At 42.0% G+C, this 27,316-nt stretch overlaps 3 protein-coding genes across 3 annotated transcripts in view; all 3 read left to right on the plus strand.

Moving 5' to 3' along the window:
• The first annotated feature begins 1,303 nt into the window (after positions 1–1,303).
• Positions 1,304–2,366, plus strand: LOC6903282 (uncharacterized). Its single transcript, XM_033379696.1, has 2 exons — positions 1,304–1,487; positions 1,662–2,366. The coding sequence occupies exon 2, from the start codon at positions 1,682–1,684 to the stop codon at positions 2,339–2,341; it is 660 nt and encodes a 219-aa protein (XP_033235587.1). The 5' UTR covers positions 1,304–1,487; positions 1,662–1,681; the 3' UTR covers positions 2,342–2,366.
• A 4,180-nt stretch (positions 2,367–6,546) lies between these two features.
• Positions 6,547–7,815, plus strand: LOC117183961 (uncharacterized). The gene is made up of 2 exons (XM_033379697.1): positions 6,547–7,133; positions 7,268–7,815. Exons 1-2 carry the CDS (start codon positions 6,673–6,675, stop codon positions 7,374–7,376), a joined length of 570 nt encoding a protein of 189 aa, XP_033235588.1. The 5' UTR covers positions 6,547–6,672; the 3' UTR covers positions 7,377–7,815.
• An 18,541-nt stretch (positions 7,816–26,356) lies between these two features.
• Positions 26,357–27,316, plus strand: part of chinmo (Chronologically inappropriate morphogenesis) — a 54,473-nt gene continuing 53,513 nt past the window's right edge. The window contains exon 1 of the mRNA XM_001357086.4: positions 26,357–26,598. The gene's annotated coding sequence lies outside the window, so the exon portion shown is untranslated. The remainder of the gene's footprint in view (positions 26,599–27,316) is intronic.

A 27,316-nucleotide genomic window follows, 5' to 3' on the forward strand; every position in this document is an offset into this window, starting at 1 on the left:
TGGATAAAATTAAACGCTCCACGAATTTGATGCATTTTGATTGGATTGGCATACAAAGATACGGGTTTCCCAAAAGTTATTCCCTACAATGACGCACAGGTCTCAAAACAAAAACGTAGCCTGCAACCGCAACTGAGACTCCGATTGAGACTGCACTGCTGCTGAATGTTCCCAAAAGATGGCCCACCAGAAGATCGTCGAGATGCGAAAGAAGATCTTGCTACTGGTCCAGGGCCCAGTCCCAGTCCCAGTCTTAGGAGAAGCAGTCGCCAGCACAGCCCGTCAATCGCCGACACACCACAGAAATCACCAGCTCCTCGATGGGTGCTATACGAGCGCCCAGCGTGGACGGCCAAGTACTTTGGCGTCCAGGAGACCTTCAAGTCCACAACTACCGTGATCAAGACGCAGTCGATGCCGCTACGAATTTTGACCATGGCGGAGGCCACCAACGAGCATGTGCGTCAGCCGGGGACGACATTCCTCACGCAGAAGCGTCGCGAGATGCTGAAGCGCATGCGTCCCATCTCCCTGGACACCTACACGAGCAGCTCCATCAGTCCCACAGCGATGCCCAGTCCCCAGCGAGCGCATTCGCCCAGCAATCGTGCAAAGGCCACCATCTTCAGCTTCGAGGACATTGAGGTCACGCCCCAAGAGCTAAATGCCGCCGGCAAGGACTTCAAGCGTCTGTGCGTCGAGATATTGGACTGAAAAATTGTTAAATTTTGGCCAAGTATTCATAATTCTCCCAATTTTTCCCCAATTCCGCAATCCCCAATCGAAATTCAGCCTTTACCCCTTTTTTTTGCTCTCTCTGCATGTGTGTGTGCGTGTGTGCGTGTGTGGATTGTAGCGCCTCAATGAAACCCTGCTGTGTTTGTAGCGGCGGCGCTCAACAACTAGAGGAGTGGGGTGTAATTAGCATATGGTGCAAGGATTCTCTTTCGCTTACTTCTTATATACTTCTTATACTTACTTCTGCTATATCGCATACTGGTTCTTGTGGGAGCTCTTCCATAATCGCCTCGCTGTCCTCTAATTTGGAAAACGAGCTTAAGCAGCGGCAGAAACTGCAAGTGTCCGAGTGTATTTCGTCACGGTTCTAAAAAATTTGTCTATCTCTCAGTGTTAAATGTAAGCACGAAAAATATAAAAAGTGGAGCTCCCAAACGTAGGGGAAGGAGTCGTAAGTCTAACTGAAATGTATTAAAAGGGATAGACTGACATTTGGCAGATATTCCTGTGCCATCTATGAGTGTGACTGATGTTCAATGGCAGCTTCACTTTCGTCGGACATTTTCCAATTATGATCCGAATGTTTTTATTTCCTTAAAATATTCCGCTCTAAATCAAAAAACAATTTTTTTCATAATTTCCCTGAGAGTGCTCGTTGACAGGATGTTGTTGCTGTTGCTCTTATCGCTAGGTACTGGCAGAGGATGATAAGATTTTGGCAAGGACCTGGTATTCTAACTAAACTAAGGGTGCGTAATGCGCTAGCAGCTGCAGCTGCGACTGCGACTCCGACTGAGACTGCACTGCTGCTGGCGGCAGACGTTCTTGGATGCAGCGGCTTCACGGATGTTGCAGACGGCGTCGAAGCCTCTGCAGCGGCAATCATGTTCATTGAGTTATCGTCGCCATTCTCCTTTCCCCAGAAGCATTTGACCAGATTGCCATGAACTTCGGTGTTGTGCGTATGCTCGATGGCGTGCGCCGCCGAGTCCTTGGTCACGAATTTAATGAATGCGAAACCCTTGTCCTTGAAGACACGCACATCCTGAATGTTCCCAAAAGATGGCCCTCCAGAAGATCGTCGAGATGCGAAAGAAGATCTTGCTACTGGTCCAGGGCCAGTACCAGTCCCAGTCCCAGTCTTAGGAGAAGCAGTCGCCAGCACAGCCCGTCAATCGCCGACACACCACAGAAATCACCAGCTCCTCGATGGGTGCTATACGAGCGACCAGCGTGGACGGCCAAGTACTTTGGCGTCCAGGAGACCTTCAAGTCCACAACTACCGCGATCAAGACGCAGTCGATGCCGCCACGAATTGTGACCAAGGCGGAGGCCACCAACGAGCATGTGCGTCAGCTGGGGACGACATTCCTCACGCAGAAGCGTCGCGAGATGCTGAAGCGCATGAGTCCCATCTCCCTGGATACCTACACGAGCAGCTCCATCAGTCCCACAGCGATTCCCAGTCCCAAGAGAGCGCATTCGCCCGGCAATCGTGCAAAGGCCACCATCTCCAGCTTCGAGGACATTGAGGTCACGCCCCAAGAGCTAAATGCCGCCGGCAAGGACTTCAAGCGACTGTGCGTCGAGATATTGGACTGAAAAATTGTTAAATTTTGGCCAAGTATTCATAATTCTCCCAATTTTTCCCCAATTTCAATACAAGGTTAGCAACTAGTTGTGAGGGTCTGTGACTGTGGTTTGTTGGTGGGGTAATGGGGCGTAGCTATGCGGTACGGCCGCAAAGCATTGCTTCGCACAGCCGTTCCTCCTTACTCCTCCGACACTTTCCTTTCCCTCTCCGCTCTCCGTAGCTCTCCCGCATTATAGTGGCGGCGAACCTAGTGGTGGCATCCCACGCCTTGGGATTCGCTACCATGAGCGGCACGATCCCTCCGACGCTAATGCTGGTGGCTAGCCCATCCTCTAGCTGGCGCCTCTCGCGCTCGAAACGGTGGCATTCAAAGAAGACGTGGTGAGCGTCCTCCACGATACCTCGACCACATGATGGAGGACCAGTCCTCCGTTTTGTGTCCAAACCGCTTCAGGTACGATCTGAAGCATCCGTGACCGCTCAGCATCTGAGTGAGGTGGAAGTCCACCTGTCCGTGCTTCCTCTCCACCCACAGCTTGATATCCGGAATAAGCCGGTGGGTCCAGCGTCCTTTAGTCGAGGAATCCCACTTCATCTGCCACCTCCTGACAGTCTCGTGCCTGGGTGATTCTCTCTCGACTCCGGTGGGAGGATTGTGGGTGTCCCTGCGAGATAGCTCGTACATCTCGGCCCTTTCCCTCGCTTGCTCTGCTAATGGGACTAGTCCCGCGATGACCAGTGCTGCGTCGTCGGATATGAGTCTAAACGCGCAGGCGATCCTGATGGCACATAAGCGGTGCGTTGCTTCGACTCCTCGCATATAGCTCGCCACCTTCGACCACACTGCGGCAGCATACAGGAGCTGAGAGGAGACGACGCTGGTGTCCAGCATAACTCTATCTATGAGTGTCACTGAGGTTCAATGGCAGCTTCACTTTCGTCGGACATTTTCCGATAATGATCCGAATGTTTTTATTTCCTTAAAATATTCCGCTTTAAATTACTTAATATTATAAATAGATATATCAAAAAACAATTTTTTTCATAATTTCCCTGAGAGTGCCAACAGCTGGCGGGGGCACGCCTCGAAAGTGTGCATGTACATATCTCTAACCAAATAAATAGCTCTAGCCAAATAGCGTGCAGCCCTCAGCCCCCAGCAATGCCCTGCCTCTTCTAATCTGTTTAAATATTTAAATTGAGCCATAAACCTGTAACCTGTCGGCTGTTTTCAAGGTTATCATTCGATGGTTTTCTTGATGGTCTCGGTCTCGGTCTCGGTCTCGGTTCGGCTTTTCAGTTTTCAGCTCGGTCTTCGACTTGACCTCTAGAGCGGTGCATGGCCACCGAACGAAGAACCGTTGGAATGTCGGTGCACACGTGAGTTTGCCCTGGGAAAATCGGCATCGGCATCGATATCGGTATCCACATTTATCTTAATGCGCCATTCGATTAACCGAAGCCATTGTTTGATTTAATTTGATGGTTTGTTGTGCATTTCATTACATGATGATTGGGCTCTAAATTTATGATTGAGGAAGGGCGTCAATCGGGTGAGAGGGTCTTGGGTTGGCTATGATTGGCTTAACTGCTTGATAAAATATTCAATTAATAGCGGGATAAGGTATACAAATTCGAATTGCTGTCATTTGGGTTGTACGAATATTGGAAACTATCTATATAGTTTATAGTGTATAGGTTGGAGTAATAAAGCACTAGATTATGCATTCCTTGGGGAATGCAAGTAGCATATTCCAATGCAAGTTCCATATTAAATTCCACTCTATTCCAAGACTATTGCTGAGCTATTATAACAAATTAATCGAAACATTTGTTAGAACTTTAATCAGTTCTAGACTATACATGAACACTTCTATATTTGCTGTCCCTATCAATATTTTTCATATAATTATAAGAAATAGAAATTGAAATTTAGTTAAAAAATAACATATGTACATGCTAGTATTAATTGCGATAATAATTGGAATCGACTTGGCAATAGGCATAAAAGTGAAGATTTATAATTAAATAAGTATACAATGTACATATATACATATGTATGTATGTATGTATGTAAATTTGTTAGCTTCAATACATACATATATACATACATATCTCTTTATCCAACAATCGCACTGAAAAAGCAAATGCCAGACCGAATGTACTCCATAGTTTGCAGTGCAAATACGAATCAGTTGCGTAAATAATGCGTATCGTATGGGAAGCCCCCCTCCCAAAACCCAGCCCCATTGCTCTTTTGAGGCATTTATAAATTACAGCCCCAGCGACAGCGACAAGGGCCAAGAGCATTAACCATTTTGATTAGCAGCTGCAAAAACTACACAAAAAAAAGAATCCAACAAAAATATACAAATACACACATGCATATGTAAATATGTCTGTATGTACATATATACAAGAAAAATAGAATGAAATATGCGTACAGTACAGCTACAAAACTAACAAAAACGTCAAACGCACTGACGAAAAATCCGAGGAAAAAAGCGACTGAAATTCATTTGTCGATGCGATGCGTGTAGCCCTGAACATAACCTTGAGTTGGGTTGAGTGTGGTTTTTGTTGTTGCTTTTTTTGTTATTTAAAGATTCGTTAATTTTTTTTTCATGAATTTTAGTGCCTCTCTGTGGAAGCTTTTGTTGAATAAATGCGTTAGAGCGAGGCGCAGCAGAGATAGAGACAGAGATAGGGGCAAAAATGCGTTACGCACACGACCATACACTCATACATGGGCACTCAATCGCTTAGAGATAGAGAGAATCACACGGATACAAACACATACACACACACACACATATAGGCATAGTCACAGTCATAGATCTAGACATAGGCGCATGGCACTTGAAGGCAACCGAAAAAAAACCAACCGAAATTATGCGTTGCCGAAGCTTTTTGGATTGCCCCCTGGGGACCCCGGTCCGGTCACGCGGGCTGACTGAATGCGCTTCCAAAACCAAAACTAATATCGATTGCTGAGTGTCGGAAAAAGATCAATATTCGATCATTGATTCGACGTTTAGAATGATATTTTATAAATAGTGTCCGATACGGTGTAACTACAAGCTGAATGAATGAATGTACATATGTACATATGTTTATGCATCGATTAATATCAGATGAAACCAATCAAATATAATTCTTTAAGTAGCGCACCTCTTGAGACGCCAAGCCGAACTCCACAAACAAACAGAGACTCAACTCTGTCATGAACTACGAATATGAAGCGCAAAAGCGAACGGCGAATGACGAAGTGGTAGAGAGAGAGAATCAGTAAGAGGCGACACCGAAATCGAAAACCTTTGCCAAACGCATAAAATTCTGCGTGCGGTTTCTTCTGTCCCAAGCTCCGGCGCAGGCCGGCGGCCCAAGTCTAGGCCTAGAGAGACTAAACTCCAAACCAAACCAGAAATACATTTTTTGTTCAAACATTTGTGTTGCCAGGCGTGTGTGCGAGTATGAGTGTGTATCTGTGCGCGAGGCTTGAAATCTGTTGGTTTTATGTGGGCTTTTGGCCTGAAACTCTGGTGTTAACACAACACGCATTTTGTGCGTAAGGTCGACGCAGCTTCAGCGTACAATAACCGGTAATTATGTATATAGACATACATATGTGTGTACCAGATGGATGTAGATATGTATGCATGTTCAGTCCAACTAGCAACAACAGAAATGACGCTGCAAACTATTTTCTGGGCTGAGAAAATCGTTGTGAAACCTCATCAGCCGCTGTAGAATCATCAGCCAAATAAATCTTTCAGCATTTCCGCATTTCAATTGCCCAATCCAAATATTTTATTTTCGCTGCAAATCCGTTCACGTTTGAATCTCTAACGCCCCTTAGCTTATTCGAGCACCAAACCATTTGAACGATTCTATGGGTATCTTGTCTCTGGTTGCGCAGTTCACTTTTGCTTTCGTTGAACTTGACGAAACGATCGCGCTGCACTCTTACGATCCGACCAGAGCGAAGCGAACGTCATGCGTTGCTCTCTTCCATAACAGGTGGCTGCTCTCTTGAAATATATGTGTCTGCTTTTCGAAGATACGTAAAATCGAAGTGAATGGAGTTAGTGTTCCCTTAACAGGAAGGTGGATCATGAAGTATCAAAACTCCTTAAAAAAAATAAAATAGACGCATGTCGCAATAAAACCTGCTCGATAAATCTTTAAGATTGTCATTAGAAATGATTGGATCCAAGGAACCTCTGACGAATCAGTTGTGCTCTCACACTATTCAAGACTGAAAAAATCATTGTGATCAGTCGAGCCTTAAAGTAAAGCAGAACATTCCAATAAATAAATATTCTAAATTGATTTAAGGATGCCATCGACTGGGATGATCGCGCAGAATCAGGCACCGGTGCCAGAGCAAGAGCAGCATCCTTTAGCAGCGGAGCAGACTGTCCAGGTGATTGCAGAAGAGCAAGTGCCACAAGCGGCTGGTGCTCCAGCGACTCCAGCAAATGTTGATGCTCCTAGAAATAGGCGCCCAGAACATCGACATAGGCGCCAACAAACGCCTCCTCGAGTCGCTTATCTTGTTGCCTGGAACAGGGTCAATTTCCCCGAACACAGGGGCCGACCAGAGGCAGCACACGACGACTCAGTGTTCATGGTGTTCGTGATTCAAATCTGTGCATCCATGACCTACAACGACTACGAAAAGTTGTTGGCCGGTGCCTTCCTCTGGTGTTTGTATCTGCTACAGCCCAACATTGCGCTCTTGATCTTAGCCGGGATGTTCTCGCCGCTAAACGGACCCGTCATATCGGCCATTGTTGGGTCGGTAAATGGGGACCGAAAGTTCTGTTGGCTGGGCCTTAAGAACTCGCTGTTCGGGATCGGCTTCTCGGCCTTCACGGGCTTCTTTATCGGTCTCACACTGTACGGCTTCGGTCACTTCTTCTCCATGGTAGGTTCAACGGCCCAGGACATCCTCTATCAATGCAATTATCTCCCCAAATTCGTGCGTATGGGAATGGCCATCCTCTCTGGAGTTTCTTCCGTCATGTGTTTTATGGATGAAAGCTTTTTATACTCAGTGCGTGTGGCCACCTCGACCTCCCTGCTGCTGCAGGCAGTGGGAGCAGGTATGCAACTTGGCCTAGGCCTTGCCACCCAGATGTTTCAGCCGGGCCAGCATATGTGCAAGAACCGGTTCAACTCATACACGTGCCAGTACTCCAAACACCTGGAAATCGAGATGATCATGTCGGGCCTGGTAAGCGTCTTCCAAGTCGCTCTTATCTTGTCCTGGATAACAATGATGGGCACATTCGGCCTGTGGTGGGCGTTCTGCAACCAACGCATTCCGGTCCTGCAGAATCCCCGCTAACCGGATGGAAGCACACAGGAGATGCTTCGGAGGAACAGCCAAGTCGGCATATGCGTAGCTGATTATTTATATTGATTTTTAATAAATTGTTAAGCCAGTTGGAAATATAATTGGGACGAATCTCTGCAATGGCCTTGGCTCCTTCATCCTGCAAAACACCCAACAGCTGGGCTTAAAAAATTATAGAAAAAAGCCAAAGTTTCGATTTCATTTCATTTCAATTTAAGTCGTCTTTTTCCCCATATCACTATTGGACAAAAACCAGGATAAAAACCAGAACAAAATCTCAGAAAATTCATTATCCTTATTGATCTACTGACATTTGCCAGGGGGATAAGTTCTCTTCATTGTTCTTTTTGTTTGTAGTTGCCAATGACATTATTAGGGTGACAATTGGCTGGGGGTTGGGGGTTGGGTCGGGGATAAGTTAGTCCAGAAAGTACTTAATGTATTGGCTGCCATTTCTTAGCCTCCCACGGTCCCCCACTTTTGCAGTCCTCTTCTGGGCCTTCCTTACCACCAAATCTCAATTGAAATAAAGTCCTTTGTATCCGACTGTTGTTTCTGGTCTTTGACTTTCGTTTCCTGCGTTTGGCGGTCAATGAAAATGTGTGCCACATGTTAATGTCTTTGTGCGCCTCCTCCTTGCTGTCATTACAACTTTTGTCTTTGACAGCCCTGTTTTATTGCCATTTTATATTTTTTGACATTTATTGGCAAGTTATTTTTTGAAGTACCTCCCCTCCTCCGCTCTTCGCCACAAAACTTTTTACAAAAATCCGTGAGCTCACTAGCTGAGAGGTTTGTTTTCCCCATATCGATTGATGATTTTGTTGTTTTGGCTTGCCAAAAGAGAATTTCAATATACATATGTGCATATAATATCAAGCTTGAAGAATAAATAAAAGGATCTAATCATTACAGAACACAGATTGCAAGCTTTTTTAAAGCATTAATGTACCAAAAACACTAAGAGAATGTATTTAAGAACTTCACCATTTACACCAGATTTACCTACAACCTGATAACCCCCGCTCCCATCAACAGCTTCCCCGCTCGTACATATTTCGCTCTATCAAGCGACTGGCATCGACTGGCACCGAGCCGCAACTTCCTCTCTTCCTTGCAGTTTGTTAAGAACAAATTGTTTTTGTTGCTTTGGCTCGTCCGCTTATCAATTTAATGGCCAACTGGCGTCGGCGGGTCGTCGGTCAGGTCCAAACAAGGCAGCAAAAATTTCGCAAATAAGAAAAAAATAATCTCCCCACAAATGTCACAAACAGAAGCGGAACGGGGCCGTAAAAGGGGCAATGCCAATGTCAAAGCCTAGTGCACCACAGACACAGATACGAATGTACATACATATATATTTTATATATCCACAGAGTTAACCATTAACCCTCATTCCTCATTCCCAGGATCAAAGCTTGTCAGCGACGCCAGAATGCAATAACATTGTCTGGCGAGGAAATTTGTTTGGGGCCAAAAGTAGGCGAAAAACAAGTCAAAGATTAAAAACAAACGCATGAAAAAATACACACAGAAATACATACATACATACACACATATATACTATACTATACTATGTAGATGGGGGAGTCCCCTTGGTTTTTGTTGCTGCTATGTTGTGCTGTGTTATTTTTATGAGGCGTCAGTAGGCGCCAGGATTCCTGCTTCCGAGCGTAGGCCCAATAGTTCTCTGTTCTTCTTCCATGGAAGAGGCTTCGTTTCGGTTTACTTCAGTCAGCGATTTTCGCCATCTTCACTTGCACATTTCATTCGGCCTGATTGGATTGGATTGGTTTCCTCTTCGTTCTGTTCTGTTCTGTTCTGGATTGCTAGGCACTTCCTTTCCCTTTCGTTGACTTGTTTTTCACATCATTTTCTCTGCCCCCCAACCCACTACAGTGCTACTGCGGCTGCTACTGTTCTTCTCCCTCGTCCTGGAACTAATTTGAATGATTTTTTCGTTGCTTAGGTATAAATACACACATTTATATTTTTTCCAACTTTATTATCATATTTTTGTCGCTAGATTTGGTTTGGTTGGGATGCTGTAATAATCGTTAAATGCTCCAAATGTACAAATCGGCAAAAACAAGGAAGTGAACGGCACATATTTTTAGAAGTCTTACCTCCAGTAACAAAAAAAAATTATTTCGATTTGCATATTCTCCTTGACCATCCTGCAATAACCCAAAAAGTGTATCGTTACCAGTAGCAAAGGCACACCCCTTGGACAAGGCAATACTATTACCTAAATTGATGAGACACGACAAGAAAAAAATAGAATTATAAATGAAAACGCAATTTTCCTATAAAAACCAACCATTGAGCGTTGGCCAAGCCCCAAAACAAAAACGCAGCAAATAATGAAATTATTTAACTTTTGTAATGAATTTTTTTCTCTGGTACGCATTAACGCAGAAGGAGGCCCTCCAAATGAATACCGAAGAATGGCCAATTATTTCATGCATGTCGCACCGAAAAAATTTCCATTAAAATGCAATAAAAAAGAGCGGAGGAGTAGAAAACCAACTAAACAAGTTTATATGAAAATAATAAAATTAAAAGGAAATTTTCCGTGGGTTGGGCTGTGTTCTACATGGCGTATGTGTTCTCTGATTTTGAATGCCATTCGGCCATTAAATAGGATTATTCCTGCATCAGCAGGTGACCTGCGACCTGCGTGCTTAGACAACGAAATGTATTACGTATACGTAACCGTGGTTTTGGTTTTAGTTATTTTTGGGGCGCAGCTACATATCATACATATATATGTACATGTGAAGGAAAACCTTTTGCTGAATGTCCGATATATGATTTGGGAGTACCTACATATACATTTACATGAGTGTATTTTGGGGGTATTCTTACTATGACATAGGTTTAGGTACAGCCGAGACGTGGTATTAGAAAATGCTAAAACTTTAAATAATGTAAAATTTAAGGAACATTAAAAAACACCTTTATGGACACTCAAAGACCTAGAACATTCAGATTTATCCTCTTATTATCTTAATCGTCTGATTAAAATATTTGACAACTCTGTGGCCTCTGAAATTCTTCTGATATTCCCATTAGTTAAAATTCAATTATTTTTTGTAATTTTAAGCATTTGGGATGCAAGGGATCTGTGGTCAATACATCGCAAATTCTATTTTTTTAGCTACAAATTTCTTAGAGCATTCCCAAATCGCTTTGTGTATTCCTACTCCACTTGTTTGATTTATTATTAAAATAGTTTTTACGCACATTTTCCACATTCCATTCCCTCTGTTCTTCGCCACTCACACCCATCACTTTCCACCCTCCCATTCCTCCCATTGAAATGCAAATTACGATAATTATGTTATATTTTCCATATTGCGTGAAAGCACCGCCACAGAGGACTTTGACTTGATGAAAGGTGACCAGTCGTCCCTGTCAAGGAGCTCAGCTCATTCAAACACTCCAACACACCCTTTTTCTTTATTTTGGTTTCTTGTGTATGATTTATGAGATTTCTATGCTTTCAACTTTTTTGATTAATTGCCACTCGAAAAGCAACAGCAACTAAAAGATAAAGATACAGTTACACACAGATATAGTGAAATGCAAAATGGTCAATCCCAGGCAGGCAATTGTAATTGTGGAATCTCAGACCAAATCTGGGCATCTTGTAAAGAAAAATTTCAAAACTAAAACCAAACACGAAACATTTCCGGCTGTTACAAGACAAGCAGAATGACCTACCCCATGCCCCATCCCGCTATATACCAAAATAAAAGCCCAAAATTATGAACGAAAATGAAGTGGCACATGGAGAATAGGCAGCAGCAGAAGAACCCCAAGAAAGGCAGAAACAGCCGCAGCAACGGATCATTAATTCAAATGCTGCCTGGACCAGTTCTGGGGCCCCAAAACTTACAACAAACCAGAAGGCAACAACAACAAAGGCAAAGCTCGTTGAACAGCAGAAGCAACAGCAGCAGGAGAGGATCGCAGCACCACGCAGAACATACTACAGTGTCGGGCAAAACTATAAGACTTTCTACCACGTCCAATTGCATTGTCCAATTTCCTGTATGATTAAAGCTTATTATTTTATTAAATGCTTAAAACAATTGATGTGCCCTTGACAGGCGAGTAGGTAGGCCTACAGTCTTGTCAGCCACTGTACGCGTATGCGTGGCCTTTGAGCGTACAAAAGTGCTGTTGCTCTAGCGCCCCCTCTAGGCCCCCTCTAGGCCCCCTCTCGTTCCTCTTCAGTTTTTATGCGCACGCATTCCATGCCTATGCCTATGCCTTTCTGTTGTTGTTCTTCTGCTTCCTCCTCTTCTTTTTGTTGTTGTTGCTTTCTGCTTTTTGGTCTCTGCTCAGCGCTGACATTCGCTGCGATGAGGTAATCAGCAATGTGCGTGCGTGTGTGAGAGGAACAATGGAAGAGAGGGGGTCAGAGAGAGAGGGACCGCGAGTGTGTGCGTGAGCGCAAAACTTGAGCAGTTTCGGCGGCGGCGGCTCTCATTGCACGCGCCGAACCGCACTGCTCCACACCCTCCCCTCTCCACACTCATACCCTGTTCACTTTGTTTGGTGGTTCTCTTTCGGTCTCTCTAGCAAGAGCCCCTCTCTTGGAGCAGATTATGGCCCTTTGACATCCCATAAATTTCATGTCCACGCGGCTCGTCGACGAAGATTAACAAAGCAACAAACAACAAGAAGACCTCGGTTTCCGAAGCGATAGATACCCTTGCATCGATCGATCGTAAGATCAGAAAATTTGGTTCGAATTTGGCTGAACTAAAAATTGTTTAGCAGGGTAGGATTATCATAAGAATCGTGAATAACTTAATGGAAATGGAATGTTAGGAAACACATTCTTCAAAGCGTTGCAAACTGTTAGAATATCGTAATACCCTTTTCAAGGGTAGTTCCTGCTATAATTCTCTATGTTTTCGATTTTCTACAATGTCGAAACTTGATTTACTTTTTCGTTTGCTGAACCAATTTTTGCATCGAGGAAAATGTACACAGGTAAGATGTTCGCGTTGGGTATATTGATCATATTTTTATTAGTTTCTAACATTTTACAACATTTTTTAAAGAGCATGCAACAATTTTCACAAATATTTACTCTACTCAATTTGCAATTCTTTCCCCATTCCCTGCACATATTTTCGCTATCAATTCAATCGCCATTTTTGCGCATCCAATGAGAATCTTCGGCTTCGCCATAGCTTTCGCAAAAAGCTTGTTCTCTCGCACACACGCACACATGTGCGGTCAGTCGGCGCATACAAGCACAAGTGCAACACCGGCAGAGATAAGCGACGGGTAGGAGAAAGAGGGAGACGGACAGAGAGCGCATAAACTTCAGAATTGCAGTGGTGTATGGCCATCCCTATCGCTCTGCCATCGATCTCTGGGAGTACAGGCACAGACACCAAAGTAATTAACTACAAATTGACAGACATGATAGAAACTGTTTCTTTTTTGCTTCACCCGGAGCCCCGATCCCTGAGCCACGAGCCGAGGCATGTAATAGACAAAATGATTGATTAACTGAAGCCCAAAGGGCTCGGCCCTGCGCGTATTCGTAGGCAGTGCTAGCATCTTAAAGATGTGCAAATATCTAATGCCAAATATGTATCTCATAGTTCTTAGAGCTCTTGCTGCTGTTGCTTTTCCTCCTACCACTTCCCTTCCCCTCTGTTCAGTCCTTGTTGCTGCTGCTGTGAGTTTTGGTAAAGTCATTAATTTGCAATTAGTTCGCTGGCGTAAACTGTGCACGCGTGGGAATCGAAATTGCCTGCGATTTTCCCCAGTCGAGAAGAGAAACTTTATGTCTCTGGTAAGGGGAGGAAGTACACGAGAGCATCTTAACCTAAAAAAACAGAAGATTTAAAATGGGCGAAGGTTACCAAAAGCACTTATTAGAAATTTGTTAATAATATAGTGCAGAATGGGTGGGGGATAAATGTTAATTACTCCATTTTAAGAATGGATTTTTAGAGCGATTTGTTTTTGTGCTGGAAATAAAGATGACCATTCTGAAACAGAATTTAAATGGCATCTTTTGTGTAATTTTTTTAAACAGAGTTTTCCTTCTTAAGGCATTTTGAAAGATAGTAATTTTCGAACTGGTCTCTGATCCCCGAACATACCCATTAGGATTATCACATCATAATAAAATCACATTTAGTGGACCAAAACAAGGACCTCCGACCGAATTGACCATAAATTAAATTAACTCAAAAAAGAGAGAAAAACAGAATACAGAAAACAGGCAAGACAAAGTCCTGTATAATGTGTATAACAGGCGGAAAACCCCAAACAATTTCACCAGCCACAATTGTCCATGATGTTTTCCCCAGTTTTCTTTGCTCTTTTTCTGCCTTTTTATTTATTTTTTATGCAAAAAAACCCCCAAAAAGTTGAAAAGCTTGCACAATTTAAAGGGCTTCCCAGAAAAAGTACAAGCAAGAGAAAAAATCAGAGAATGAGTATCTCAGAATCAGAGACAGAGACCGAGACGGAGACAGGGCAATGTTCATAGGCAATTCTCAAAGTATTCTTTATTTGTTTATTATGCATGAATTGTAAATGTTGAGCTAAATTTTGTATAGCATGACGTAAAAGATTTCTGCTTGCAACAGAAACCGGAAGAATTCAATTGTGTGGCAGATACTTAAGACATTGGGGGGAGTAGTGTGGAACGGACAGTCGAAGGGCGGCAAGGGCATTTGTGAATACTAAAATATAAAATATTTAATTATTTTGCAATCCCTAGAGATGCTGGAACTTTAAGCCAACCCTATGCCACAGATAGGTGGGAATTTCCGAATAACATTCGCTTCTCTTTTACACCGTCTCCTCCAATCATCAGAGTAATGATGGAAACCGTGAAAGCCTTCGTTTGCTGCCAATCGATCTTCCCAACTATCACTTATTCGACGATTCTTCTTTCTCGGCGGTTAACAAATCCCTCTGCTGAAATATCCCAGGCCTTCCCCAACCAGACCCAGCGTGGCAAGAATTACATAATTGCTCAGTGGTTGAATACAACAAAAACGCCGGCAGAGGCGCGCCGACTGCGACAGAATCAACAGCAGCAGCAGCGCTAACGATTGATAGATTGCATTCAGAATGTTGCCACACCGTGGCACGCACAGTGGGAGGCCCAGCAAGAGGGCGGCAGTAAATGGGAACCAAAACCAAAATGAGAACGAAGATCAAAGGGAGAACAACAACAAAGGGCAGCAGCAGCAGTAGCAATCAACTGCGTCAGCAGTGGCGGTGGCAGTGGCACAGAGCCATCGTTGCAACATCCACAAACACACAAGCCCGAACGCATCTGTGCGTGTAGATAGGTCCCACTGTACGGGTGAGACAGGGCGCACTCCAAATTACATGCATTGACCCAATTTTCCACTCACCGAACGAAAAACCGAAAAAAGCACACAAAACCCAAAAACTGAAGCGAACAAAAAATGTTGTTCAAATTCTGTTCTAGAATTGCAGTCGAAAAGAGAGAGGGGTGGAAGTTTTGGTGTGGCAGGGGCAGAGTGTATGGCCCACCGACTGCACCAAACAGAAGCAAACAATTTTGAATCATTTGGATCCACAGTGAAAACAAGTAAAGAGCAACTTAAAGGATGGAAGATCAAATAGTTTTGGGGGGATTTCTTGCATTCATCAATAGAGATAGGGGGCTGGGTCAATCACTAAGCTTGAACCAAATGCTGAACATCAATAGATGGTCAACCTCATGTTGCAACAAGGCTTGGAAGCCATAAAACATACATTGTTGTTCAATGGCTTACTCCATTATTCAGGCCAGGCAGGGTGATCCTTTGGGGAATGCAAATATCGGGCTATACCTTCACCTATGTATACCTATACTGTCACTACTGTGCCTTGGTTCTACTTTGCATGCGCCACACCACCGCCCAGCTAAAACGACTTGCCGTCTCCGTCCTCTGCTTCTACCTTTCCCTTTAGCTCTCCCTCCAGCACTTCTTACACTCTCCCTGCCTGCAGCCGTCGCGTCGCATTGTCTGGCTGTAGTTTGGCATTGCCATGCGGATGATATCTCGTATCTCATCGTCTAGTTCATTTTCTCTCTCTCTCTCTCTCTGTCTTTCTGCGTAAGTGCGTTGTTGTTGCAGCGACAACATGCGTGCGTGACCTAATTTCCATCCCTTTCTCCCGCAGTCGCTCTCGCTCTCTCTCTCTCTCGCTGAGCCACCCAGCCGTAATACAACATCATTACCGCTCTCATTCCCTCCGTCCATCCATCACCCGCTGCTACTAACTCTTCCTCGTGCTCTAATTCCTATTGCGCTTTAGTTTATTTAGCAAATTTTGGAGTTCTCCTCTCAGCTGTTCCTCTCATCCTCTTTTCTAGTTTGGGATTACTTATTTACTTCTTAATTATAAAGAGTTCAGATTAGGAGGAGCTTTTGAGGAGCTATTTCTATTAGTACTTTGCAGTTCCATTTTAAGAGTATCTCTGGAAAATCGCTCTTGTTCTCCCTAGATCTCCCTAGAGGCAGCCCTAACTCCTCTTCTCTTCGAATTGCTTCCTAAAAGAATCGCTCTATGCTTTTCCTTTTTTAGTTGGTGACTTATTTTAGCTATTTTCTTCTCCTCCGACGTGCTCTTCTAATTGCTTCTTATGAACAGCAATGCAACTGCTTTCTTCCCCTTTGTTTACTACTTCTAGAGTCTGGTTTTCTATGAGAATATCATATTGCATTTCCTTACGCACAAAAAAGGGTACATAAAAGACGCTGTTCATATGGAAATAAGAATGTTGTCAACCCACTCAAGTTCATTCACCCAAATCATAATAATCGATTGGCCGTAGGACTACTACGGCAAGGTAAACAAAAAAAAGGGAAAGTAAAAGTAAAACATGTGGAGTGGAGTCGTTTGAAAGGGTGGGGAGATGTGGAGAAAAGCGGTAATAATAAAGCTAAGAGCCAAAGGTGAAAAGGCAATCAATGTCGTCGTCCTAGAACTTCACCTTTTTCACTCGTTCTACGCGTTCACCGACCTCACTCCTTTTTTTCAACACTTATGTATTATACCCTTGAGGGGGGTATGATGATTTTGTCTATTGCTTCTCATTGCTGGAAGCAGAGTTCGCATTAGTGTATCCGTTTTTGTGATACAAATCTGTATGTTTGTACAGATTTAATCTATCGATCTTCAAGGGTATCAAACCTTCGGATACCTAAACTAGCTTTCCTTTTTTTTACTACTTCTGCAGGCGTCATGTCGTCGTCGGCATCGTCGACGTCGTTGATTGAGCGTAATAGAGCATTCAACTCGGAAGCAGAGGCAGTGGCAGAAGAGGAGCAACAGGAGCAGCGTTGAACACTCTTACTCTTACATCTTTCAAAAAAAGCAGAGCGCAAAAATTATTACATTAGCTGGGGTTTCCACTTACGGAACCGTACCCCTCGTGCCTCTTTCGAAAACTCTGTTGTCGCCTGCCGGGGGAAAGCGTGTAAGGTAGTAAAAATTATGTGTAAAATGTCCTTGAAACCCTTTTTTATCTTTTGTTGTCTTTCTTACTCCTTCCGTTCCCATTGTTGGTTTTGTTTTCTCTTATTTTTCGCCTTACTTTTGAATGAATGAGGGAATAAACAAGAGAGCGAAGAAGAGGGAGTATATGAATGAATGAAGGTATGTATGAATGAGTGAATGAATAAGTGAAATGAGCTCAAAACGCAGTTTCTTGACTGCGTAGCAGTTATTTTTTATTCTTTGAAGATTATGTCCGAATTTCCCTTGTTTTTCAAAGTTTTAATCATTTATATTTGATCATTGGAATCGTTTCTTCTGTGCACTGCACCTGCACTGCTTATTTTCCTATGGCTTACTTGGGTCGCTCCTGCTGTACGACTGCCATTTTCACTCGTTATGAATTTTACAGATTAAAGACAGTTCGAAACAAAATGAAGACAAACTAAGAGGAGACGAATCCGAGGAATGCATGCCCTGCATGCTGGCCCTACGATAACTAAATAATCCTAAATAATCCTATCGACTGCGAGATCATGTTTAATGCAGTTGAAACTTCGTTTAGGTGATATAAGTTAAGGTGGATTGAGTTGGAATGGTCCTCTTTTCTTGAAAAGGAATAGAAAAATGTTATTAATGCAGAATTTTCATAAAAATAGTCATGTTCCCATAAGAGATCATGAGAGAAAATAGTCGGTCGCAAATGTAACCATCTTAACTACTGATTGTACCGTATGTATTATTATGATTCTCCAATCTTTCATTCGTTGAACTTCTTAAGTTTTCGTGTACATGTTATACAGACAGACATACATACATATGTACATATGTATAAGAAGCATAGTTCTTGGGCAACATTTTCAGTGTCAAGTATAGCATGCTCCATATTCAGGCATTATGTGCCCCCATTCTCATTTCGCTCATGAAACTGGTTCAAACCAATTGAAATCGAAACCCACCCAAAAAACAAAAGCAAAATGAAACAGAAACAAAGGCAAAGAGCATGAAACGCAGTCAATGCAAGCGCCAAATTGGGCAGCGGCTTCCACAGACCCCACTGCCGTCCCCCACATAAATGAACACACATATGTACATATATGTACATACATACGTACTTGTGGTTGTACATGGTATGTACTACATGCACACACAGATACAATTTTAATGTGCTCGCATTGCTACAAAAACAAATGATATCATCTTATCTGAAAACGCAACGCAACAACAGGCAGCGAATGGGGAGTGGGGAGTGGGGTGTGGGGGTGTGGGTTGTGGTTGGGGTTGCTGTTGCTGTTGCTGTTGGAGTGGATGGGCTGTCCATGAAAAAAGAATATATAAATGATTGTGTGTGTGTGCTTCACACAACCTGCCAAACTGCTAAACAAAGCAATTAAATAAGCATTTGTTTTTGTGCAATTCTTTGGGAAGAATTCTTTGCGTAGAAACTAACGGAAAGGGTGGAGGAGACTCAACAGTCCGGCAACACCTTCTTCAGGTGCTGTGCTGTGCAAAGTTTGATCTGTATGATAACCATAGCATCTCTTAATATTTGTCCCGCATTCATCCTCTGTTCCCAACCAATTTCCGCCACAAAAGCGTACTTACTGATCTGAAACCAAACAGATTCTATACGATGTACTATAGTGCAGTATATAAGAAGGATTCTCCACCCTTAGACCTGTGACGCAGGCAAGAAAAAAAATGCAATACACAGACATAAGCAATTTTTTTGGCGGCGCATATTGTAGAGCGCCCCCGTCCCCAAAAATAAAAGTTAACTGTACAAACAGGCATACAAATGTAAAATATACACATGCATAGAATACATACAAACAATGCTATGTATGCAGTGTACGCGTATACATAGGTATATATACATATGTAATTGCCAATAGTGTGCACTGTACATAGTCGAGCCTACGCACTCACGCATACAGCAAAACCAAATCCAAAAGCAAGAGCCAAAAGCAAAGCAAAGCAGGAGAAGCGGAGGAAACAGCGGGAGAGGGAGAAAAGCAGCAGCAGCAGCAGCAGCAGCAACATGCTCTGCTCTCTGCAGCAGGCAGGCAGCAGCAGCAGCAGCAGCAGCGACGTCAGTTGACGCAGCGAGCGCCAAAGTACATAACAAATAAATGCTAAAATTTCACGAAATACCAAAAAAAAGCACACCCAAAAATGCGCGCACACCAATACACAGGCAAAAGTAAGGGCGCGTGTCGCACACAAACGCACACACACCTACACATAGACTCATACATACTCATATATTCGTACATACCATACATACATATGTACATACATACATATATACAAACGCAAGCTGCAAAAGTGCGTTCCCCATAGAGAATGTTCTGGGTGGATGGGGGCGCGCGCCCAAAAAGTGGAGCATATAAAATGCCACGCTCTCCCTCTCCCATCCTCTGTCTCTCTCAGGCAACAAAAGCTGTACATAGGCCTTACCAGCAACAACAACAACGAATTGTAAAGCTAAGCAAAAACTTTGTCTTTGAAAGGACGTGGGAGGGGAGTGGGAGTGAGTCCGAAAAAGTGCGTGCAGCACTGCAAAAGCCACAAAAGCCAGGGGTGGATTTCAAAGTGAGGAAGAGAAGGTGGCCCGTGAGAGGAAGTGCAGGAAATTTTCTATGGAACTTCTGATAAGAAGCCGATTTTTGGTAATTAATGTAATGGAAGCTTAAGGATTAATTCGGTGCGTATCAATATTCTTACACCCTCAAAATCTCCCTGGATATACATACATATGTAGCTATAATTTAGCCAGTAGTTAATATACATACATATGTATGTATGCAAAGCAAATTCTTTTGAATTCTTTAAAGCCCCTATTTTATCAATATTTTCAGAACTATCGCTTTTAAAATAGAATCAGGATCAGCATCGCAGTGGGTTCATTTCAATTTAGAGACTGACTTAGACATAGACTGTGGAGCACCTCCGAACAGCTGATCGGTGATGGCAAATGAAATCACCTAAATTTACAGAAAAAACACGAATGGACTTAGAGCTCGTGACTTAGCGGATATACCCCATACCCAACCATGCGCAAATGTCTCACCAATCAATTTCAATATTAATTGCCCCTGCAATCCGTCCCTGGCTGGGAGGGATCCACAAATACATAGGCACATACATACACGCATTCAGTATGCACACTCACGCATATAATGGGCGTTGCATTGGTGTGCGGCCAAAGCTTTTGCTTATTGGATTTCTAAGCAGCATAAACGGGCAAAGGCAGCGGCAGCGACAGCGACGGCGACGGCAGCGACAGAGAAGCGGCTCCACGTGTTTGTTGAGTTGCGTAAATTTCCGCCTGCCTGCCTGCCCCCCTCAAGCTTTCCATCAGTCCACAAGCAAACATTCATTGTCATTCTTTGCTCTCTCGCATTGTGTGCATAAAATGGCAGCGCAACAGAAAGAGAGACACAGAGAGAGAGAAAGAGCGAAAACGACATGCGCGCTCTTGTTCGTTCTTCTCACCTCACACATACAGATATGTACGGGCTCTTAAAAGCTTCTCTCTCAATTTGTTGTTGCGTGCCCCTCCGCTGCAAAATGAATGCGCATTGTTTTTGTGTTTTTGCCATTCCTCTTTTTTCTTTTTTCTATTTTTGCTATTGGAAGCGCAGGAGAAACGAGTCTTTTTTTCAACAGGGTCAGTTTTTTCTTCTCTCTCTCTTTCTCACGCCCGCTTCGCTCTTATATCTGGCTTTGCTTGTGTCTTTGCACTCGAGCATTTTTAGTGTCTTTTCTTTAGGTTTTTATAAGAATCAAAATCAACTTTTAATTAATCGAAATATAAAGAAAATCAAAGGCACAGCTACACGTATTTTTTTGGGGTTATTTCTGGCTGTTATTTCCATTTTAATTAGATTTTAATTGTTTGGATTGTGCAGGAATTTGATATTTTGGTAAGGAAAATGCATTCAATACGGGGACCAGACACTTGTGTGAATCGCTTGTAATTCTGAGGGGTAATAAGGGAAGTTTTTGGGTTAAAAATGGTTAGGTTTTGAAGGGGTTTTGATTGATTAAGAGACTTCAAAGGAAATGCAAATTACTTATGGCAATTGTTGGGATAGTACACAAATTGTGGGTCTTATTGAAAATTAAGTGATATTGTGGGAATATTCTACAATACCATAACAATTATAGGCTCTTTGTTAATGAAAGAAATTTCAGTCCTCTAAGGAAAAGCTGAAAACGTAAACTAAATGATCTGAATGTTCTTGTTATTAGAAACATTTATTTTTACTAAGCCCATTCCCATTCCAAGCATTCCCAAGTATATATGTAAAATATGTAAGCAATTCATCTTAATCTAAATTAATTAATTATAATATCATTTGACTGCTGTTCAATCGTAATTAATAATAATAAATTCCGAATTCTTGAAATCCCTAATATCCGTAAGTATGTATGTACTTCGTAGGAATTTGATCGAATGTCAAAAAATCGTATCATGCTCAATTTATGAATTCCACATCCTGTAAACGAGCCCCTAAATAAACCCTATTCGAATCAAATCATATCGTTCTCAATTGGGCAATTCCTCAATCTTTAAATAGCTGTTTCATTCGGAGCCTACAATACCCCAATACCGTTTCCAGAAATGCCAAATCGAAACCCTTAATGGTGCATCTTATGCCCGGCAGACCACCTGGGGATGTACACATGTACCACCCGCTGGGGAATAGGTTAAGACCAAGTTTTCGTCTTCTATTCCTGGACGAGATTTTCCCGGAGCATTTTCTGCTTGAAAGGAGCTACGCTCCTCTCCCGTAATTACCTCATGTCGAACTTTATGCAATTTCGACTGCATGAAGCGGATGGATGGTATATGTAACTCTCTGCCAGGAGAGAGCAGGATCAGGGCGAAAGCAAGAGAGTTGGAGAGTGGGAGACTGCAGAGAAACCCACCCCCAGGTAAGGGATACGCGATGTGGTCCTGTGCATACACACAGGATAAGGAAAATGCAGAGAGGGGTTGTTGCATCACGGGAGAGGAGACAGACCCAGATAACTGTCGAGGCCAGACCGTTATAATGTTTTTACCTAACTATTGGATAAGAATGTTAGGCCCCCTCCTCCTCCCCCACGACACATCCTTCTTGAAAGCTTCCGTTTTTCAAGACAATTGCAAGCTGCCGCCTGCATTCCAATTGGATTAATAGCGCAAAGGGAAACAAAAACCGCAAGTGATTGCCACATGAGAGTGGGAGTGGGACAGACAGAGAGCGAGAGAGAAAGAGAGTGACTCTCAGAGAGCAGAGCATAACATAACAAAAGCAGAGCACTGAAGAGAACTGTGCTCTCTCGCTGCCGCGCCGCACACACCAGTGCAAAACTTTTGCATTTGCAATGGGGCGCAAAGCAAAAGCAAACACAAAAGCCCCCTCACACACACATACATGCACATATCACGCTGCGGCGGGGGCGGCGGCAGCGAACCAATGCAAAAAAGCCGAAAATCGCTGGCAGCGCAGGCGGGTACTTGTTTTGTTGCTGCTAGCGACGGCGACGCCGCGGCGCTGCCACGAACAGTGGTACGCAAGTTAATGGCAAAGGTTTAAAATTTCTATGAAGAAAAAAGTCCTTAATATTTGAAATTTAAATTTGCGATAAAGATAAAGAGTCAGTCAAAAGCGGCAAACAGTTATTCCAATGCAGTTATTGGGCTATGAATCCAATTCTACCCTCCACAACGAATTTAAACATTTCTTGTGTCTTGTCTAAGATACAATGGTATTAACAGTTTAACTAAACCATTTTTTGCTTCAAATATAATCAAATATACATAAGTGAGATCAGAGAAGCAGAAGGGAATTCAAGTGAAACTTATATTTCAGACCACTTTCGACCCACTGTAAACTGAGAGCAGCCGCGCTGGCGTTCTATGCTTTGGCTGCGCTTTGCTGCGCTCAATACTGCGTTTTACTCTCACTCTCTGCCCGCCGGGGCGACTGTTGCGCTCTGCTGCTGCTAATGCCTCTGACTGGTGGTGGTGGCTCCACTCTGGGCTGGCTGGTCTCTGTCGCCGCCGCTGCCGCTGCCTGCGCTGCGCCCGGTTGATAGGCCATAAACGAAAATTTTGAACTTCATGCTCGTCTATTCGGCTCGGTCTATTCGGTGGTTTCGGTGTGCTCGCAGCGGCAGCCAGCAGCGTTGTGTGCATTTCTATCGTCTCTCTCGTGTAAAAAGCAGCTGAAAAGCTAAGAAGCTGAGTACTGAAGCAGCGGCCGCCAGCACAAAATAATACAAAAATTCAAAATATTCAATATTTCCAACAACAAAAAATAGAAAAAAACTAACAAAAATATCACAAATATTCGAACCAAAACGATAATCGAACAGCCATCAAAAAATACAATAATTATTATTTATTTTCTGTATATGGTTCTTGTGGGAAAACTGCAGTGTTCCCGATCGGAAAACGGTTTACGGGCATTAAAACATTTTTTCATTTATTATTTACATTTTTGGTTTGTGTTTCAACAAATGCAAAAAAGAGACACGAATAACTGCAAGCGCGTGAGTGTTTTTTAGCAAGTGATTGAAAGGTAATTTGGTGATCTATTCAAATGTTTAAATAATATCAAAAGGTGCCCCAAAAAAAGAACATCAAAAGCAAACCCATTGTAAAAAAAAACCTCTGTTAAAACTCTGCTGCGAAGATACTATTAAATACTCTTCTAAAGTGCATAAAAATGATACCCAACGCGTACATATAAGAAATCCACTGGACGAAGTATGAAAAACTGCATTTGGCAACAGCTTCCATAAATATTCACTGAGTATTCGCCAAAAAAAACTGCAATTTTTAAAAACCCCAAAAACAGCACATGCTGGCAGTGCAATCCTCTCGAAACAGTTTGTGCGTGTGCGTGTGTTTTTGCAAATGCCCATCAATGGGGTGGCTCTTCTGCAACGGTAAAATCGGAGTAGAAGCAGCAGCAACGTTGAAACGGAATCAAAAACTGAAACCAAAAGCAAACGGCACTAAATAACAGTGAAGCAAAAACTTTATGCACAACGAAAAGCCGTCTGCATTTTTAATCAAGCAACAACAATAGCGCATAGCAACAACAACAATAAGGCGACCAATAAACAACCCTCCCCGAACCCCGTCCCTTCCGCACACACACATACACCGAGCCACCAACAACCTCCTGGGGCACAACCGGAGCATAAACAAGGCGAAAATCCAAGTGAATTTGAACCCCTTTTTGGCACTGTCCAAAAAGCCTATGTGTGTGTGTGTGTGTGTGTGTGTTTGTGTGCATTGCATGGTTTATGTGTGTTGAAAGTGCAGAAGGAAAACCGTGGTGGAGAGTAAAGAGACAGAAATAGATTGAGAGAAGTGCAAGAAGTGCATGGAGACACCTAAAAACCGGGAAGCACAACAAAAAGGGACACTTGTTTCGTGATCAAAGAGAAAGAACACAAAATCGGCAAAACAAATTCGTGTGTGAAGCTGAAAAATAATGACAGAATCCTCTATAAAACACTTTATAAGGAAATAAAAACCTTGGAGAAGTGATACAACTGCAAGAAATGACAACATAACAGCTGTTCTAACCGAAGTATCCCAGCTTCAATCATAGATTCTTTGGGTAGCTGGGAAATAAAAGATTTGTGCAATTCACTTTACGAGCTATTCGACTTCCACTGATAAGAAAACTATGTTTGGAACACGAATAAGCTCATTTCATTGTGGGAAGTGACAAGGGCCAGGTTTCATAAATGAAATTTGTATATGGAAATACAACCGATTGTATAAAAATATGCTTGGAGTACAAATATACAAATATTTACATATGTATAAGTACATACTATATTTTTAGAGTTTATTTGTGTTATCACTAAAAGTAAATCAAGCTGAAAACCGTAATCAAAGCTTGCAAGAATCTATAGTAAAATAAAAAAAAATTTAAGATTGTATTTATGTATAGAGGGAATCGACTATGTACATACATATGCATGTACATGTATATGCAGGGCATACCATTCGGTTGTAGGCATACATACAGTGGCGAGCACGTGTAGCCGCCTGTAAAATCTTTAAAAATGCATCAATCCTTGAGATTTTTTTAATTTAGTTAGAAAGAAACATTGGAAAAGTACAAGTCTGCACCAAAGTAATTGAATGAGTTTTGAGGAGCTCGTGCATTTGAAGTGGCGCATAATACCTTGCAAGCACATACTAAATTTAGTCGAGAGTATGCCAAAACTAATTCTTAATTCCATTCCATTCTTTTCTTTCAGCCAAATGTCACTGTGAAAATGACTCCACATACCAACACCAATTTTAACCACCTCAACAAAATCCAGAGAAACATTCAACGCCACCAAAACCGGCAAATGCGACAAAATGCCACAAATTTGGAATATTTAAACAACTAAAAATCAATGACAAAAAATTGAAATTAATTTCTTTAGAATTGAAAACAAAATTCAAGCAAAAATGAACTGAAGAGAAGAACTTTATGACAAACAAAACGCAACGCAAAAATTTACAAATTGGCATTAAATAATTTTTGGACTAAATTTCAACACCAACAAAATTAAAAAACAAAAGCGATTTTTGGCAAAGCTGCGTGCAAAAAAATAAAGAATATAAATTTTAATAACAAAAATTATCTCAAACGTCCACACGGGAAGGGAAAATGTTTTGCAACTAAAAAAAGGAAACAACTAAAAATTTAATAAAATCAATGTAAAATTTTAAATTAATCAAGCCAAAAACCGTCGTAAACAACAAATCAAAGAAACAACAAAACCCAAAATCAGTTAGAAAACAGAGGGAAATCTTTTTGGACCAAACGCAAAAAGCATCCAAAATTTAAGCCAACAAAATTGGTCAACTCTTCAAAATTATTGGTTCGGACATACCGCAATACTATACACAGCAGCACTACAACAGCAACAACTACAGTAAACAAAATACTACAGTAACCGCTACAGTAATCACTCCTCAGTAACAACAACAGCAGCAGCAGAGCAGAGAACGTGTGTGTTAGTTTGCATAAAAATTTCGTTTCGATAAAAAGCAAAGCAAAGTAAAAGCTAAAGCAAAACAAAACAAAACTCAAAATAAACACAAATCGTAATAATATATTTATAAAATATATATCTATCATATATCTATACTTACAACATCTTATCGAAAAGTATTTGGAAAACAATTTTTGATAATTAATTTAAAAAAACTAAAACTAAAACATTTTGGCATAAGAAAGTGTTTAGGAAAGTGAAGTGAATGAGGAAGAAGGAAAAACTTAAGAAATTCAAAATTAACATTTGTAAAGAGTTTTACAAATTGAGGATTCAATCTGGATTCTGGTTTTGGATTAATGCGAAAATTTGCAATTGGATATTAAGGTGAGTTTCAAACAAAACTTTTAAGTTAAAATGGATATATGTACATATCTATCTACGTACTAGACGAATCAATCAATCAGCCATCAATCTTGTGGATATCATCCATCCACTTTTTCATACCAAATAAAGACAGCATACTAATTTGTTTTCAATTCATGTTACGCTACCTTTAAGATACTTATGTATATCCCCATCCAAAAGTGCGTACAGACAAATATGTTGTTTTAGAAAGTGTCGTCCACAAACATTTGCAAACAATTACAGGTACGCCCCTTTCCTATAAGCTCCCCCCCCCCCCCCACCACAAAAAAAACTGCCTCTAATTACAATTATAATTTATGCAAAAAAAGAAGAAAAACATTTTTTCCAACGCAACACAAACGAAAAAAATTGTCTACGCACTTTGCGTATGATTTATGACACTCGACTCAGCGTTGCATATTAATAACGGTAATGCGTGAAAAGCAGAGGAAGAAAAGCAGCGAAAAAAAGAAGAAAAATGAAGCAAGAAAGCAAAAGTTGCTTAGTTGACATTGCTACGAGTATGTAGACATATACATACATACATATGTGCATATGTATGTACTTTCGGAAGTACATATGTATGTACATATGTATGTATGTATTTACATCAGTGGCGTAGGCAGGATATTTCGTTCCGGGAGGAACGTTTGTAGCCTCCATAGTGTTCCTACTGTTAAAAACTAAAGGATTCAAG

This window comes from Drosophila pseudoobscura, chromosome 4 (assembly GCF_009870125.1).
Source record: "Drosophila pseudoobscura strain MV-25-SWS-2005 chromosome 4, UCI_Dpse_MV25, whole genome shotgun sequence".
NCBI classification, from domain to species: Eukaryota; Metazoa; Arthropoda; class Insecta; order Diptera; family Drosophilidae; genus Drosophila; species Drosophila pseudoobscura.